This window comes from Neurospora crassa, linkage group VI (assembly GCF_000182925.2).
Source record: "Neurospora crassa OR74A linkage group VI, whole genome shotgun sequence".
NCBI lineage: Eukaryota > Fungi > Ascomycota > Sordariomycetes > Sordariales > Sordariaceae > Neurospora > Neurospora crassa.
Window position 1 is genome coordinate 841259 of NC_026506.1, and position 15255 is coordinate 856513.

At 51.8% G+C, this 15255-nt stretch overlaps 4 protein-coding genes across 4 annotated transcripts; all 4 read right to left on the reverse strand.

Moving 5' to 3' along the window:
• Positions 1-3021: 3021 nt before the first annotated feature.
• NCU04794 (hypothetical protein) lies at positions 3022-5212 on the reverse strand. The gene is made up of 3 exons (XM_955327.3): positions 4991-5212; positions 3945-4926; positions 3022-3836 (listed from the first exon to the last, which is right to left on the reverse strand). The coding sequence occupies exons 1-3, from the start codon at positions 5033-5035 to the stop codon at positions 3751-3753; spliced, it is 1113 nt and encodes a 370-aa protein (XP_960420.3). The 5' UTR covers positions 5036-5212; the 3' UTR covers positions 3022-3750.
• A 193-nt stretch (positions 5213-5405) lies between these two features.
• NCU04795 (hypothetical protein) lies at positions 5406-8934 on the reverse strand. Its single transcript, XM_955328.2, has one exon. It carries the CDS (start codon positions 8122-8124, stop codon positions 5983-5985), a length of 2142 nt encoding a protein of 713 aa, XP_960421.1. The 5' UTR covers positions 8125-8934; the 3' UTR covers positions 5406-5982.
• A 769-nt stretch (positions 8935-9703) lies between these two features.
• Positions 9704-12231, reverse strand: NCU04796 (3-ketoacyl-CoA thiolase). Its single transcript, XM_955329.3, has 3 exons — positions 11815-12231; positions 11654-11745; positions 9704-11580 (listed from the first exon to the last, which is right to left on the reverse strand). Exons 1-3 carry the CDS (start codon positions 11819-11821, stop codon positions 10420-10422), a joined length of 1260 nt encoding a protein of 419 aa, XP_960422.1. The 5' UTR covers positions 11822-12231; the 3' UTR covers positions 9704-10419.
• A 940-nt stretch (positions 12232-13171) lies between these two features.
• Positions 13172-15075, reverse strand: fbp-1 (fructose-bisphosphatase-1). Its single transcript, XM_955330.2, has 3 exons — positions 14434-15075; positions 13555-14339; positions 13172-13460 (listed from the first exon to the last, which is right to left on the reverse strand). The coding sequence occupies exons 1-3, from the start codon at positions 14562-14564 to the stop codon at positions 13324-13326; spliced, it is 1053 nt and encodes a 350-aa protein (XP_960423.1). The 5' UTR covers positions 14565-15075; the 3' UTR covers positions 13172-13323.
• Between the last annotated feature and the right edge of the window lie 180 nt (positions 15076-15255).

Consider the following 15255-nt stretch of genomic DNA (forward strand, 5'->3'; position numbering starts at 1 on the left):
CATCCGGATAGAAATATCCCACTGGGAGTGTATTCAATGCATTTTTTCGAATTCTCTCTATTCCTATCACAGTCCTTTGCAACGACTTCTCTCAAGTAATCGACTTACTCACCCGCTAAGCAACGAAATGTGTCATCATCAATTTTGTCATGGGTGAGCTTGGGTATGGTGTCCATGCATGGATACCTCTAAAACGGCAACAGGACCTAGGTAGCCGGTCCTTACCTATGAGCTCAGTATTATAATGTCCACCACCGATAGCTCTAAAAGACTGGAACGTCGTAGTAATATTGTGGCGGACTCTTTCCACTCACTCCTTCCGCCACAGATCGCTATCCACCCCGCCGTCACCACCGCTGCAGCAACGAGTGTCGCGCGAGAATAAGGAGGAGCTCCCACGCCTTCCCAGGACTGATTATAGGGTGTATCGGTAATAATCACTCACCAGTCTTGAGCGAAAACAGCATCGGTTTCTCCCGACGCTCCTCCTTCTTCGAATCCTCTGGTCTTTGCTGTTACCGCTGCTGCGGACAGAGAACTGCGCAGGCAGGTACGAGTCCGACATCATGGCAGGAGCAAAAACACAGTTATGACTGGGGACTGCTAGGGACATGGCTGTTGACATGTGGCTCTTGTCTTCGGCTTAGTTCCTTCTGACTTTACGTGAAGTCGGGGAAAGAGGAGAGAGCAAGTCCGAGAAGGAGTATTGTATGGATAGGCTCGAGGTTTATGTTGGGGGGGGGGGGATGTTCAACATAAAAGGACGTGGAAAAACGAGTATACGACGTCTTGTTCCAGTCTAGCGACATCAACTTTTATCATCACTCATCAATTCCACCGAACATTCTTTGTAAATATCACCAACAGTACGACAACTTCAGCCACTCAATAGCATTTTTTTTTACCTTCCAGCATTCTTTGCAACAGCCACCAACAGCAGCACACAACACTGGAGACACTCAACTATCCTTCAGTCTCATGGGTTTAGCTACGAACACCATCCACACAGACAAAAAGCAGAACGCAGGCCAAACACCACGGTCAAGGTCGATATCCATTCATTTGTTTTTCCACGAAACTGTATCTGACTGGCATTCTTCTCATCTAGGTCATCCATCGGTGGACTTTCCCGCTTGCTTGGAACGTTTCTCCCACAATTTCCATTCACCATCTTGTCCCCGTTATTATGGAGGTGGCCATCTTCCTTCATACCAAACCCTGTTACTTTGAGTCGAGAAACGAAAAGAACCCCCATCACCGGCCATATTTCCGATCACTACATCCCTGAGAACACCACACCTCACCATACCACACCTCACCACATCGACAAAACGCCCTTTATTTTAACAGCTTATCCGTTCGACGTGATGCCCAATCAGTATTGATTTGGACAAGCTAGCATTCTTCGCGGACAATTCATTACTCGAAATAAACACTTAGCTGTCACTCATCGACATCATGGCTCCAGCCAAAGCGATGGAGAAACTTCAAACGGGTTTCCTGGACACGACGGGTGGGACGGGACAAATATGTTCCACGGCGCACACCATGCCCCACAGTGATGAACAAGGCCAAGGTTTCGGAAAAGTCTAACTACAATACCATCTGTGGCGCATTATGTTGCTGGCTGGGGTCGATTTGTCGGTGCACTCATCTCTCGCTTTTCGAAAAGCATCATCCACGATATCGTCGCCCCCCTTTTACCATGAAATAATTCGAGCTGTCGTACTTTCGGTGTTGAACCATACTGCAAGGGAGTGATCACGGTGAGCGACATGGTGGTGGTGGTGAAAGTCTTGATTGATTGAGAGAAAGCAAGAAAAGAGGAAGATGGAGGATGAAATCCGACTTATATACAGGGTAGCCATGTGTGGATCGTATCCACTAATGCCAAGAGAATGCCAAGAGCTGGTGATGGCTTCAACATTCAGCTCGTGATGCCTTTATCACGAAAATGTTCTTACAGCGTCACCACCAGGAGTTTCAAATCCACATCCTTTTTGGAAACCCGGATTTTGATATTCAGATAGATCATGATGACCTGTACTATCTTTACTTCGGTGTTTTTGTCTTTTTTTTTTTTTTTTTTTTTTTTTTTTTTTTTTTTTTTTTTTTCTAAATTTGTACACATCACTGCCACCCGCGCTCGAGAAGGACGACAACAGTGATGAGCTATCATGAATTCCTAATGTTTCAATAAATTTTTTCTTCTTTTTTTTTGAGGAGACTATCAGCGAAGTAGTATAGCGAATCTGAAAAGCTTACCAAGATATCTTTTGGCACTACAGATTAAACCACTCCGCGCTAGAAAGAACACAAAACGGTCCACAACGCAGCGGCCACTCACTATAACAGCACTGGGTCGGTTACAATACTTCAATTCACTTCAACTCGACTCGACTCGACTCGACCGAAATCAACAACGGCTCAAAATGGGGTCACCCAGAGAGACTATGAATCTCCTACCCATCTACCTGCTCGGATACTCCCTCCACTGTCACCTCAGTCGACTAGATGATCATCAGTGGATTGCCCCTCGTTCGAGTTGTGCTTATTATCTTCCAGCTGCGTTTCATGTACTTACTGGGATTTAGTCGAACACAGGTTTCAAACCACCACCACTCCTGGTATTTCTCCCCCTTTTGGATCTTCATGTTTCTTGGTCCCATCATCGTCTCCCTTTATAAGAAAAGGATTCATCCGAGTTGCATAGGAGGGGGGGTTCGGCGGAGCGATGTCCTGCGGGGACACTGTGGTTTTTGTGAGAGAGAGAGAGACTCTGAGACCTTTGAAGATGGGTGGGGACTAGGAGGAGGTTGAGTAGATCGACTTCATCGGCGAGGAACTTTCAAGTCTACTATGTATAAACAACAACAACAACAGCAAAGCAGCGAAACCACTAAAACAAGCACATCCACAATCCACAAGCCACAAGCCACAAACCACAAACCACAAACTACAACACCAAAGCAATGAAAACACAAGCATCGTATCGTTCAGATAACATCATGTTTCATAAAGCGGAAGACAAACAGAGGATGTGGAGATGGTGGTTAGGCAAAGATTGTCTCTCACTTTCACTCATACTTCGATTTTTGATGATAGTGTGGTCTACCACGTATACTATGTATGTATGTATGACTGGACGTACAGCCTTTTGATTCCTTTTTACTACACTGATTTGATTGCTCTGCGTCTTGCCTGGTGCTCCTTGCTTCGTTTGGAAACAGCAAGCAAACTAGATGCCAATTTTTTTTTTTCTTTTTTTTTTTCTTTTTCTCCCTTTTATGTATAAAAATATCCACGTTAGCCCCAGTCTCTAGGAGTTGACTTGAGTTTTTGAGGGTGGGGAGGTAAAGGAGAGAAAGAAAAGAAAAAAGAAAACCAAACTCAAGCGTGTCTGAAAACCGTGACGCCTGAGTCCATGCTGTTTGATGATGATGACGTTGCTGATTGATGTGGTCGAACGGAGCGGTCTTGTTGAGAGCTGGAACCTTGCGGACCCTTCGAACGGATGCCGGACTCGTGGCCGAATCATCAAGGTCTTCTTGTGTCGTCCGTAGATGCGCGAGTCGTGATGGAAAAGTGGTTTAAGAATAAATAACAGCGGTCCGGGTTGTACAGCGGATTGGATGGATGGATGGATAGACAGAGAGAGGATGGTTCGATGACTAACGGAATTTGTCTCCCCGAACAAAAAGACGAGAGAGAAAACACACAAGAAAAAACACAAGTTAGCCAGACTCAAAATCAATCCAGATCTTCGTTGGGCTGGTAGATGTGGCGAGACCGCGTAGGGTCCTTGCGCATGGCCTGGCCTGAACCGGTGAAACCGACTGTTTTTGTTATAATCATTTTCATGTCAGCAACAATATCCTTTTCATTACGACAACAAGGAGGATGGACGAAGAGAAAAAAAATGAAAAAAAAAAAAAAAAACTCACCCCTCCCATTCACCCCCTCGGGCGTCCTAAACATACTCTCCTTCTTTGTCGCGCCCTTTCCAAATTTGCCCTTGGCCGTAAACTCCTGCCACTTGTTCTTGCCCTTCTCCAGCTCCTTGTTAGCCTTGATCTTCTTGAACTTTGGTTTCCCGTCCTTGTCAAACTTGGAGTCCCCCTTCCCCTTTCCTTCTTCCGCCGCTGCTGCCGCCGCCGCCGCCAACGCACCAGGGTATAGTTCAGGTCCAGCGGAAAGGGTAATACCATCCGAGTTCCTGACCATGGCCGCCGCGCCGGCGGCAGAGGAAGCCGGGATGGAGGAGGGGATGGGATAAATGTCGGAATCTGCGGCTTTGCGTTTGAAGCCTGCGCTTGCGCTTGCGCCACCAGTCGATGAGGAAGAGGCGGCGGCAGCAGCAGCAGAAGCGCCGGGGGTAGGAGTGGTGGACGACGACAAAGAAGACGCCGCCATGGGCTTAATGTCCTTTGCTCTCAACGTCTCGACGGTGTCGTAGCTCTTGAACTTGACGGTGTAGATGGGTGCGGTCGAAGAACCGGTAACAGAAACGATCTTGGCGGGGTAGAAGCCCTTGTCGCCAGACAGCCAGCGGGCCATGACGGTGTCGTTGACTTGGTAGTTTACTTGTGCTGGCGCCTCTTCCTTCTCTGGTTGCGGAGTGGTGGTGGCGGCGGCGGCGGACGGCTTCTTGAAGGCGGGGTGGTTCTCGCGCGACCATTTTGGTGGTTCTTCTGCTGCTGGTGCTGGCGCGGCGGCACTTTGGCCAGAGGGTTTTCGTGATGATGAGGAGGAGGGAATGCCGATGGCGAGCGGTTCTTGATTCTGAGCGGGGACGGCAGCAGAAGCACTTTTGAGTTCGGCGAGAGAGTCGTCGAGGAGTTGGATGCAGTTGACGAGTTCGGTCCGGAGGGCGAGAAGTTCTTCATTCTGGGGATCATCCTGGAGCGAGGTATCGACGAGTTCGAGCTGGAGAACGGGGGGTTCCGTTAGTATGATGACGCGTTCGGGAAAAGGGGATGGGTAAACGTACTTGGGTCTCGTACTCCTTGCGCTCTGCTTCGAGTTGCGCTGCCATCTTGAACTGTTTCCAAGGATTTGGTGTTGAGTGACGAAATCGGGTGGCGCTAATGGTTACCGAGAACTTCGCTGGGCTGGAAAGAGGTTGGAGTGGCGGTCTGTCGTAAGGCGACTGAAATTGCAAAAGTTTGTATTGTCGGGCGCAAAAGGATGGGAATTGGGAAGAGAAGTCAAGTTGGCGCACACGGCTCGATGCGATACGTGAACAATTAAATGTAGCGCGGGAACCTTGGATGACGCACGGACGAAAATGCTTATCCGAACCATCACCAACTTGCGACCCCGGAAGGAACACACTATTCACACTAATTACACTGAGCAAAAGGCTTCAAAGGTCAGTCATTTGAACACTCAAATACTCATCAGATGAAGACCAAATACAGTAATTGCTTCCTAAGTATGCTATGCTCATGTAAAACATCACGCTGACCCATCCTTCGAGTTTCCCCCCTTCCCATTTTACACACGATTCTCGTCTAGTATGTATCCGTCTACACGACCTGACCTCGTACCGAGATTCAATGACCTACGAACCAGTACCTGTTTCTTTGTTATGTATACGAACAATTGTGCCCGTTATCCTTAACGCCCTTTAAAGGAACCAACCCCTCTCTCAGCAATGAAAGCTCGTGACTGACGTCTTCAACCCGACCAGATCCTCGTCGAACGATACTCCTACGCACTTCGACCGACACTACTAACCAACCCCACCACCTCCCTCAACAACTCTGGCGGCGGCTCATTCTCAAACTCACCACTGGCAGCACAGCTCTCACTTGCAAGCGTCCTCGCATCCGAAGCCTCGCTTGCAGCTGTATCCGCCCCATCATAACTCCTCGCAATCTTCTCAGTCACACCAACCCCACCACCAACATCAACCGTCACTCCATTCCTCGTGATATCAGCTTCAAGCCCATCAGCTCCAGTCCCAAGCCCGCAGGTCTCCTATTCCTGGCTAACGCTTAGATCCAGACTCTTGTCCCACAAGGCCCTCAGAATCGCCTGCGTCTCCGCATGTTCGCTTCTATCCACCAGACTTGACCCGCTCAGTCTTGAACTGGAACCACCATTGGCACCGTTCAACATGCCCACATGCGGCTGTCCGCCATCTCCATCGCCGTCGAGACTAGAGCTGGTACTATTAGCCCTGGTCCCGATCCCACCGAGTCCCGAAAACCGGGCTGCGGCAGAGACGGCTTTGGAGGGAATAGCAGACATGGAGTTGCTGTGCTGATGGTTGGCGTTGATGGTGGCCTGAGCGAGGAAGGAATCTCGCGGCTCTCTGCCGTCGCGAAGGAAATTGGGTCGGCCACCGCTTAGTTCGGAGCCGCGCTTGGAGTGAGAAGTTCCCGGTCGGGAAGCGCGGCCGCCACCGTTCATGTTCAAAGACCCGTTCTGCAGAGCCTGATACTGAGCTATGCGTGCTATTGAGCGGGCTACGGGGTTTTGGTAGCGGCGAACGACAAGGTACTCCATGCCGGTGCGCTCGAGGATTCTGGTGAGGCGAGGGTCGCGGTTGTCGTACCCGTTTCCGTTGAGTGGGAGGCCGGGGGTCAGTGGGCCCAGGGTTGGGTGGTGAGGTGGAACCTGTGGCTGGTCCAGGGTTGAGCTGGCTCGCTGAAGATTGAGCTTCTGTTGAGTTCGGTTCAGATCTTTGAGACCGCCATATACGCCGCTGGAGACGCTGGTTTGAGTGCCGTTTCGTTTTCTGGTGGTTCTCCTGATCTCAGTACCTTCGTCATCCGAGTCCGCCCCAAGTTTGGAACCTTGGTGGCCGGCATGCTCGAGACTTCCCATTGATCGCGAGGTGCCATTCTCTGTCGTGGCTCGGATGCTGGTAAGGAAGGATTCACCGGGGTTACTGGGATTGCCGGTAGATCCAAGCTGATCACCTCCGACAAACCGAGAGGTGAGTAGCTCCTCCTTTTCGCTGCTTCCTGGACGTATTTGGGAAGAAAGCATCGACGAAGCAGGAGACGTCGGCCGTGAGGCGTTTAGCTGGACCTGTACGCTTTCTGTGGACATCTTGGGCGCCGAAATCATCGATGGTACTCGTTTCAGAATGCGTTCCGTAAGAAGCTGGTTATGTGAATGGCTGGTAGTGGTGCTATGTGCGATACTTGGCGCAATGCTCGGTGCGATGCTAGTCTGACTGCTGCTGTTCTTGTTGGTAGGCGGTTTCGAGAGCTGTGGCATTTGTTGTTGTTGTTGTTGTTGTTGCTGTTGTTGCTGTTGTTGCTGCTGTTGCTGTTGTTGCTCCTGCGGTTGCTGTTGCTGCTGGGAAATATTGTTGGCGGAAGCAATAGTGTTATTACTGGGCTGAACACGCCGCTGATGTGAAGGAAACGGAAATTGAACCTGTGTTACTCGCGGGTTGTCAACCTGCCCCTGGGACGGTAGCGCGGAAGCCAACGGATGCAAATGATTCTCGTTTGCTGTCTCGGCACCGTTGATTGTCGACCCGCGCCGCGACAGGAGAGGGGAGGCTGATGTGCTAGCGTCCACCCACTCGTCCTGATCGTCCTCGTCGTCGTCCTGACCGTCGTCTCCTATGTTAAAGTGAACCTTGCTATGTCGTTCGCCCTTGAGCTTGTGGACGGCGGGGTTGGATGTGGACCGCTTGAGCAGATTGGATGTAGACTTTGCCTTGCCTTTTCCAGTTCCGGCTACGTCGGCATTGGATCGATTGCGCTTCAGCACTGTCGCAGAAGTATTCTTGAGGTTAGTAGAGACAGTCACGAGGTCCTGGGACGTTGAGCGGCGGTGGTTCGACGCAAGGAAAGGCGGCCGTTCAGGCGATGTAGGTGATTCTCCTTGTCGGCTCGCGGCGGTGTTGGTACGATTCAGCTTCACCGTGGAGGTCGAGCCATGGTGTTTGTGTAGGCCTTTGGAGGAGGGGGCTTTTCCGTGCAGCCGAGAACCGCCAACTACGTGCTTGGGGCCCTTTGCGCGGTGGTGGTGGGTGTTGCCATTGCCTGTTTGATCGCCGCCGACCTGAGAAGAGCTGCTGTCGCGGTGATACAAAGTCGGCCGTTTTGATTGGCCGGGGGCGCCCGATGTATCGCTATTCTCCCTATCCCTAGGCATGACTGTGGTGTGCTTATTTCCTGTGCCCCCTCTTGGCCTTTCCGTAACGATCCTATCCGACTCCGATCCCACGCTCACTGGTGTAGCGGCGCTTCCTTGTTTGTCGTCGGACTGAAAAGACGACCTTGTTGTTCTCTAGACTGGCCGAGGGTATACAGCACCCGGTGACGCAAAGAGATGTCCGGCCTAGCGAGGCGGATCGATTTCGAGCGAACGGGCTTTGGTTCGGCTTTCGACCCTTGTGGAGGGGTTCGTGCAAAAGCTTCGGTTGTCCGTGTGTTGCTTGCTTGCTTGCTTGCGGTTTCCTGCTGGTTTCCTGCCGGCAGTAGGCGTTCCTTTCTGTTGGTCAACCGCAACCCCGAGAACTAGCGGGCGCAAATTGGGCCCCGAGGCCGAAGTTCGCTTTGAGCTCTGATCAGGTTCGTCAGAAAGGCGGGGAAACCCAATCGATTCCCAATCGAGTCAATGATTGCCGACGCAATCGTGGGAAAGCCGTTCTCGGTAGGTAGTGAAGAAGCGAGGTTTCTTGAAGCTTTCTTTTCGTTCGCTGAAGATTTCGAAAAGATTGGAGTGGTCCGGCGTGATGTAACCAATCGTCGATCTTGTTGCTAGTGGGCGCCGCGATTATGCGTGTGGTGTGTAGAGCTGGAAAGCACAAGTTGGGCGCAGCCGTTCGATGGTCAGGTCAGGGGTATATGATGGCCCCGAACACCAGCAACAAAGTGGGAAGCGTCTTTGCTGATAGATTTTGAAGTTGGACAAAAAGGTTGCCCAAGTTGAATTGGAAGTTCCTTGGTTGTTGAGCTCCAGAGACTCCAGGCACTTCCTCGGTGTTCCTTCTTCAGTTGCCTGCCAGGCCAGCCAGCCAGCCAGCCAGTAGCCCTTGTCATCAATTCGAACTAGGACCGACTAACGTAAAAAAGCACTGCACTTTGTTAGCGGCTTCCCTCCCCCACTGGAAGCCCCCTCCGGAACCGGCTCGACAGCGGGCATACAAACCACTGCTTGGGCCAAAGTAAAAGAAACCCCCCCCCCCCCCCAACAATCCAATATGTAACGTCCAACTAGGAAAGAATCTACACTACTGTACATATGATATGTACAACCGCCTCATCATCACAAGCTCAACTCTTATAATATCACTTTTCACTTTCAAAGCATCTCCAATCATGCGAACTCCCCCTGCTCCTCCTCCTTCGGCATCTAACTTTCCCGTCTATAGTGTGTAACAACTCCAACGATCTCGATTCTCTCGAAAAGAAAGAAAAGAAAAAAGCGATCCTCCTCCCAAAGCGGTGACGACGACGAACGGGCAACGAAAGGGGGCTTGCTTCCACGGCACATTTCCCCATTGGTCAAAACCCGCCGCCATCCGCCATTCATTCAGACAGCATTCGAATACGTACCTATGTACATACATACCCAACCCGGCCCGGACTTGGTCGGGCCCACTGACTGGCCAGGGCAGGGTTACTCAGTGAACAACCTCGACCTTGAAAGTCTCTCGTCGCCGAAACCGCTTTAGGACTTTGCCCGATGAACGTTAACGAACGACCGACGGATATACCGAACGGTTCTGTTGTTTCAAACTTGGCTTCTAGTGTCTTTCTATGGTAATGGTGAAACAAACCGAGAAGAGAGACGTGGCATGTGGCATGTGGCATTTGGCATGTGGGATGGTTACAACGGGAGAAATTGGAGACCTGAAGCCCCCAAAGTACGGTACTTGTAGTTCGAGAAGACAGGGCAGGACCTGGGACATGTGCTACCGGAGAGAGGTTTATCATACAAGACCCTCGTGAGGCTAAGAGGCTAAGGGAAACCACCACATCGATTGTCGGTATGCGAACGGAGGAGGATGACCGCCCGTTTCAGTGCTGCCTGCCCGCTTTCCTCGCTACATACCGACCGGACAAGCACTGTACTTGTAGGAACAAAGTTCCCATGGTCTCATGGCTACACAGTACCTATACTTAGGTAACTAGCGACTTGAACCATGTCTGCTTCCGCGCGGGCGGTTATCGGATGACGCTGCCGGTAAGAAGTGCAACGGGGTACGTGACGAGGTGGTTGCATATCGTTGCCAACCTTTTACACGTACATGGATGTAAGAGCAGGAGCTTTGAGCTAAACCAAATGAATGAATCGCATATGGTATCCAAGGGAAAAACAATAAACGCTGTTGTTCTAAAGTTACAGGAATTGTTGTTGACATGCAATCATTGCACAAAATATGCTATATCAAAGAGAGGAAAGGAAACCCAACGCCCATTTTTTGTCGTCACAACCGCTTGCTTACTCGGCCACCCAAACGGCAGCCATACCCATACCGGTACCAACGCACATGGACGTAACACCAACCTTCTTGCCTGTCCTCTTCAACTCATAGAGAAGGGTAGAAACCTGGCGGGCACCGGTGCAGCCAAGCGGGTGACCGAAAGCAATGGCACCGCCCTTGGGGTTGATCTTCTCCATGGGAATACCAAGCTCGTTAGCGCACCACAAGCACTGCGAAGCAAACGCCTCGTTGATCTCAAAGATGTCGACGTCGTCCTTGTTGATGCCCGTGAGCTCAAACACCTTGGGAATGGCCTTCCAGGGGCCGATGCCCATGAGAAGAGGCTTGACGCCCACGACGGAAGCGGCGACAAACTTGCCGAGAATGGGCTGACCAAGCTTCTCGGCGGTAGAGCGCTTCATGAGCAGGACGGCGGCGGCACCGTCCGAGACCTGCGAGGCGTTGCCGGCGTGGATGGAGCCATCCTTGGCAAAAGCCGCGCGGATCTTGCCGAGGGACTCGGCCGTGACACCGTCGCGGATGCCGTCGTCGCGGTCAACCAGGATCTCCTTGGTCTCGCCTGACTTGGGGTCCTCGAACTTGGCCTTGAGCGGGAGGATTTCCTCCTTGAAGAGACCCTCCTTTTGGGCCTTGACAGCCTTTTGGAACGAAGAGGCAGCGAAGGCGTCCTGGTCCTTGCGCGAGACGCCCTTGTCCTTGGCCATGTCCTCGGACAGGACACCCATGGGCACCTTGCAGTTGGCGGCCTCTTTGTGGGACTCGAGCAGGTCCGAGAACTCGGCGACGGCGGCGGGGCCGTAGTTGGTGGACATGGACTCGACACCGGCACCGACACCGACTTCGATCATACCGGAGCGGATCGCGTTGGCGATGTCGACGCAGGCCTGGAGACCCGAGGAGCACTGGCGGTTGAGGGTGTGGACGGCGGTGGACTCGGGGAAGCCGGCGACGAGAGCGGCGGCGCGCATCTCGGTCGCACCACCGCCGGGGGCGAGGACGGTGCCGACCTTGATGTCCTCGACGAGGGAGGGGTCGATCTTGGAGCGCTCGATGAGGCCGCGGAGGGCACCGGCCATCAGGTCAGCAGCGTGAGTGTCCTTGAAGCCACCCTTGCCACCCTTGGTGAAGGGAGTGCGGAGAGCGCAGGTGACGACGATCTGTAGGTAGTATGTGTTAGGCGCATTTTGTATTCTGTAAGTCGGTCAGTTCGATGTGGTCGGTCGTGCTTACATCATCGGCGTTCTTCTGGAGAATCTGGTCACGGCCACCACCGGTAACACCAGCGGAGATCTGGTTGCCGATCTGAGAAAGTCTGTCGAGAGCTGTAGTGGAAGGAGTATCATGTTAACCACTATTTGCTGAGGCCAAAAAGTCGGTTCAGTAATACATACCACCCATTGTGAATGATTATACGATTACTAGTCGACTAGATAAATGGATGAATAGAAATCAAGAATCAACGGCTGCTTGTTGGGTATCCTCAGAAGAATGGAAAGGGCAGAAATGATTCAGTAGAAGGAAGAGAGGACGGTGTGGAAGGACAGGAGAATAGTTTGTATTGATATATAAAGGATACGAGACGGGAGAACAACAAGCAAGAAAGATGGATCGCCAGCGAGGTGGTTTAAACCTCGGGATCTCGACCGGTCAGTCCCCAGTTCAGTTCAGTTCAGTTCCCTTGATGCTCCCGTCAGGCAGCGTGCTAACTGTGGTGGTGTCCGGGTGTTACTGGTGGGCGTGCCCTGCGGTGGACGGTGGTAGCACTAACAGACCGACAGGAGCGTGGAGCACCCGCGGTGCTGGCTGGCTGTCCAGTGTGGGATGAAATTCCGGGGCGGGAGGCGGCGGCAGGTGATGTCAGAAATGCGCCGAGGCACTGCCGCATTCGGGTTAGCGCCAGACGACAGACGTGTGGAGGAGGGGGGTGCGCTGGGGAATGATTGGGGACGGTTGGGGTCGCCAAGAGCGTTGCATCCGCATTTTCAGATTGGTCTGTTTTCTCTCTTGTCACTTTTTTCACATGCTTCTCTTTTTCTTGGGTTGACGAGAATGGTTGCTTTTAACAAAGGGCCCATGGTGTGGAATCAATTTCTGTCAACAGCAGTTCCGACAACCGAGAGGCCACCCACACTGGGAATTTCCAAGATGGAAATCCAGATCAACCCAACACTTTCAACCGCCCCTTGGTGGACATTGTAAAGATGGGAATGCTTGTCCAGGGGGGTGGTTGCAAGCATGGAAGTAGGAATCACATGTTGACCGAGCCGGCAGGCCGCTGGTTGTCAACATTTCCGTCTCATATTAACATCAACAAAACATCGCGCGGCGGGAAGCCGTCAACGGTCGATTTATGCACACGCATATATACAAGTGCTGTACAACGTAATTCGTAACGAACCGTTCGGTTCTTGCTCCACCCCCCTTCAGATGATTGCTCGAGTCCGAAAATGCCGTTCGCCATGTGCTGCTTCGAGCGGTCAAAAGGCAGGATGGACGTTTGCTTTCTTCACTCTCGAGATCTAGACCACTCGACAGTACTGCTTACCTGCAAAGTCATTCACATGCGGTGTGGAGGTCATGTCTTTTTTCTTGTTTATCAGATGGAATAAGCTTACAGGTTACAGATGGATGGGATGACAAGAGAGGTTAGTTAAGTACCGCTGGACGCAAGGCAACTGAACAACTCCGGACAACTCATCACTGGCGATGTTCACAAGTTATAAAAAAAAAAAATAAAAAAAAAAAATTATGCAAGGTGATGAACCAAACAACATCTGATCATGCGCATTCATCAACCTAGGTATCGACAATCATGTCAAGCAAAAGCTCAGTCCCTAAATGCAAGCCAATCCCGATATCCAACCCCCCCAGCCCCAACACTTTTGTTGACCGAGCCCAGCTCAAGCCTTGCCGTGGTACTTCTTGACCTTCTCAACCTCATCATATGAACCCATGAAGATACCGGCCTTGTCATGGATGTGCTCCGGTACGACCTCGAGCATGCGGTTCATCTTGCTATCGACAGCTTGACCACCAGCTATCGTTTTAACACAACATATTAGTATCCATCATCATATTCCTATCTGGGCGCTCAAGGGGTGATGTGATGGAAGACGAGTGACAAGACTTACCATTCTCAAAAATCATAGCCATGGGCGCGCACTCGTACAGAATACGCAGCTTGCCCTTGGGGCTCTTCTTGTCTGCCGGGTACGCAAACATACCACCATAGAGCAGCGTTCTGTACGCATCGGCCACCATGGAACCGATGTACCTAGCGCTATAAGGCTTTCCGCTGTCCTCCTGGGTTTCCTTCAGACTGTTAAAGTACGCCTTGACGTCATCCTCCCAGTAGAGCGAGTTACCCTCGTTGACGGAGTAGATGCTCCTCTTCCTGGGGATCGTCATGTTGGGGTGCGTCAAGATGAACTCGCCCACGCCCTGGTCGAGCGTGAAGCCGTTGACGGAGCCGCCCTTCATGGTGATGACCAGCTGGGCCGAGGCGCCGTACATGGTGAAGCCGGCCGCGACGAGCTCGGTGCCGGGCTTGAGAATGTCCTCTTTCGTGCCCGTGCTGTCCTCGGCCAGCTTGTGGATGGCGAAGATGGTGCCGACCGACACACCGGCGTCCAGGTTGGAAGAGCCGTCAATGGGGTCGCAGGCAACGGCGTAGCGCGCGTTCTTGGCGTCCTTGAAGTAGATTACGTGCTCTTCCTCTTCCGAGACGAGTAAAGCGCACTTGCCCGACGAGCGCATGGCTTCGATAAAGAGGTCGTTGGAGATGACGTCGAGCTTCTTTTGCTCGTCGCCCGTGGTGTTGGAGGAGCCGGCGAGACCTGTGAGGTTTACGAGCGTGGCGCGGCGGATGTAGTAGGCGATGGACTTGAAGGAGAATTGGAGGGCATGGCAAAGGAGGCTTTTGGGGTTTCATGTTAGCTGGTAGTTCTCTTTGATTCGGTTGTTTGCGCGGTCAACAGGAAGGGAATTGGTGTAAGTGATGGATAACATACGTAAAGTCTCCAGTGGCCTCCTTGTGCTTTACTTGCTCCTCGGTGAGGAATCTGGTGAGGGTGACAATGTGGGTGTTCACCTTCTCACCGTCGTTCTCGGCGCCAGCTCCGTTTGTTGTGAAAGTCGACATGGTTAATTATGTGTGTAGGATGTGTTTTTGGCGAAATTAGCGAAAATGAAGCTTGCTACACTGAGAGTGAGAACAGGCTGGCTGTTATTTCGTGGCTAGCTAGCTTATGCGCTCTGCAGCTGTGGGATGATGTATGCTTCGTGGTCACGAGGGTTGACGTTGAACAAAGAGCTCGACCTATACGCAACTATGATGTTTGGTCGTCTGGTCGGTGGATTGGTATTGTTCCGGTGAGGAGGATAGCAAATTCAAAACACTGGTTTGGGTATTTGGGTATAAGATAATGGAAGAAGAGGGAGATTGAGAGTGAGAAGAACAGAGAGCCCGAGAAAGAGGAGGAGGAGGAGGAGGAGGAGCAGCAAGATAAGAAGCTTCCCTTTCAGTTCAGGTGGAGTGGCAGAAGACGGGAAGAGACGGTCAGACAAGCCAGGAACACGAAAACATGACAGGGGAATGTTCACAAGCCAAGGGGATCTCCTCCATCAACGTGACAGGTTAGGATCCATTCTCGACGAGGAGTTCCATTTTTATGATGGACTGGCTGAAGTGTTTCTGGCGTATGAGAGGGCCTGGAAGACAACATTCAGGCGACGATCACTGATCGTCCGTCCAGGAGTCAACACAAGCGTAATGTTGCTTTGGATCTCTTCTGGTTAAGGCGTTGAGATGATATCAGGAGGAGCTTTTCCTC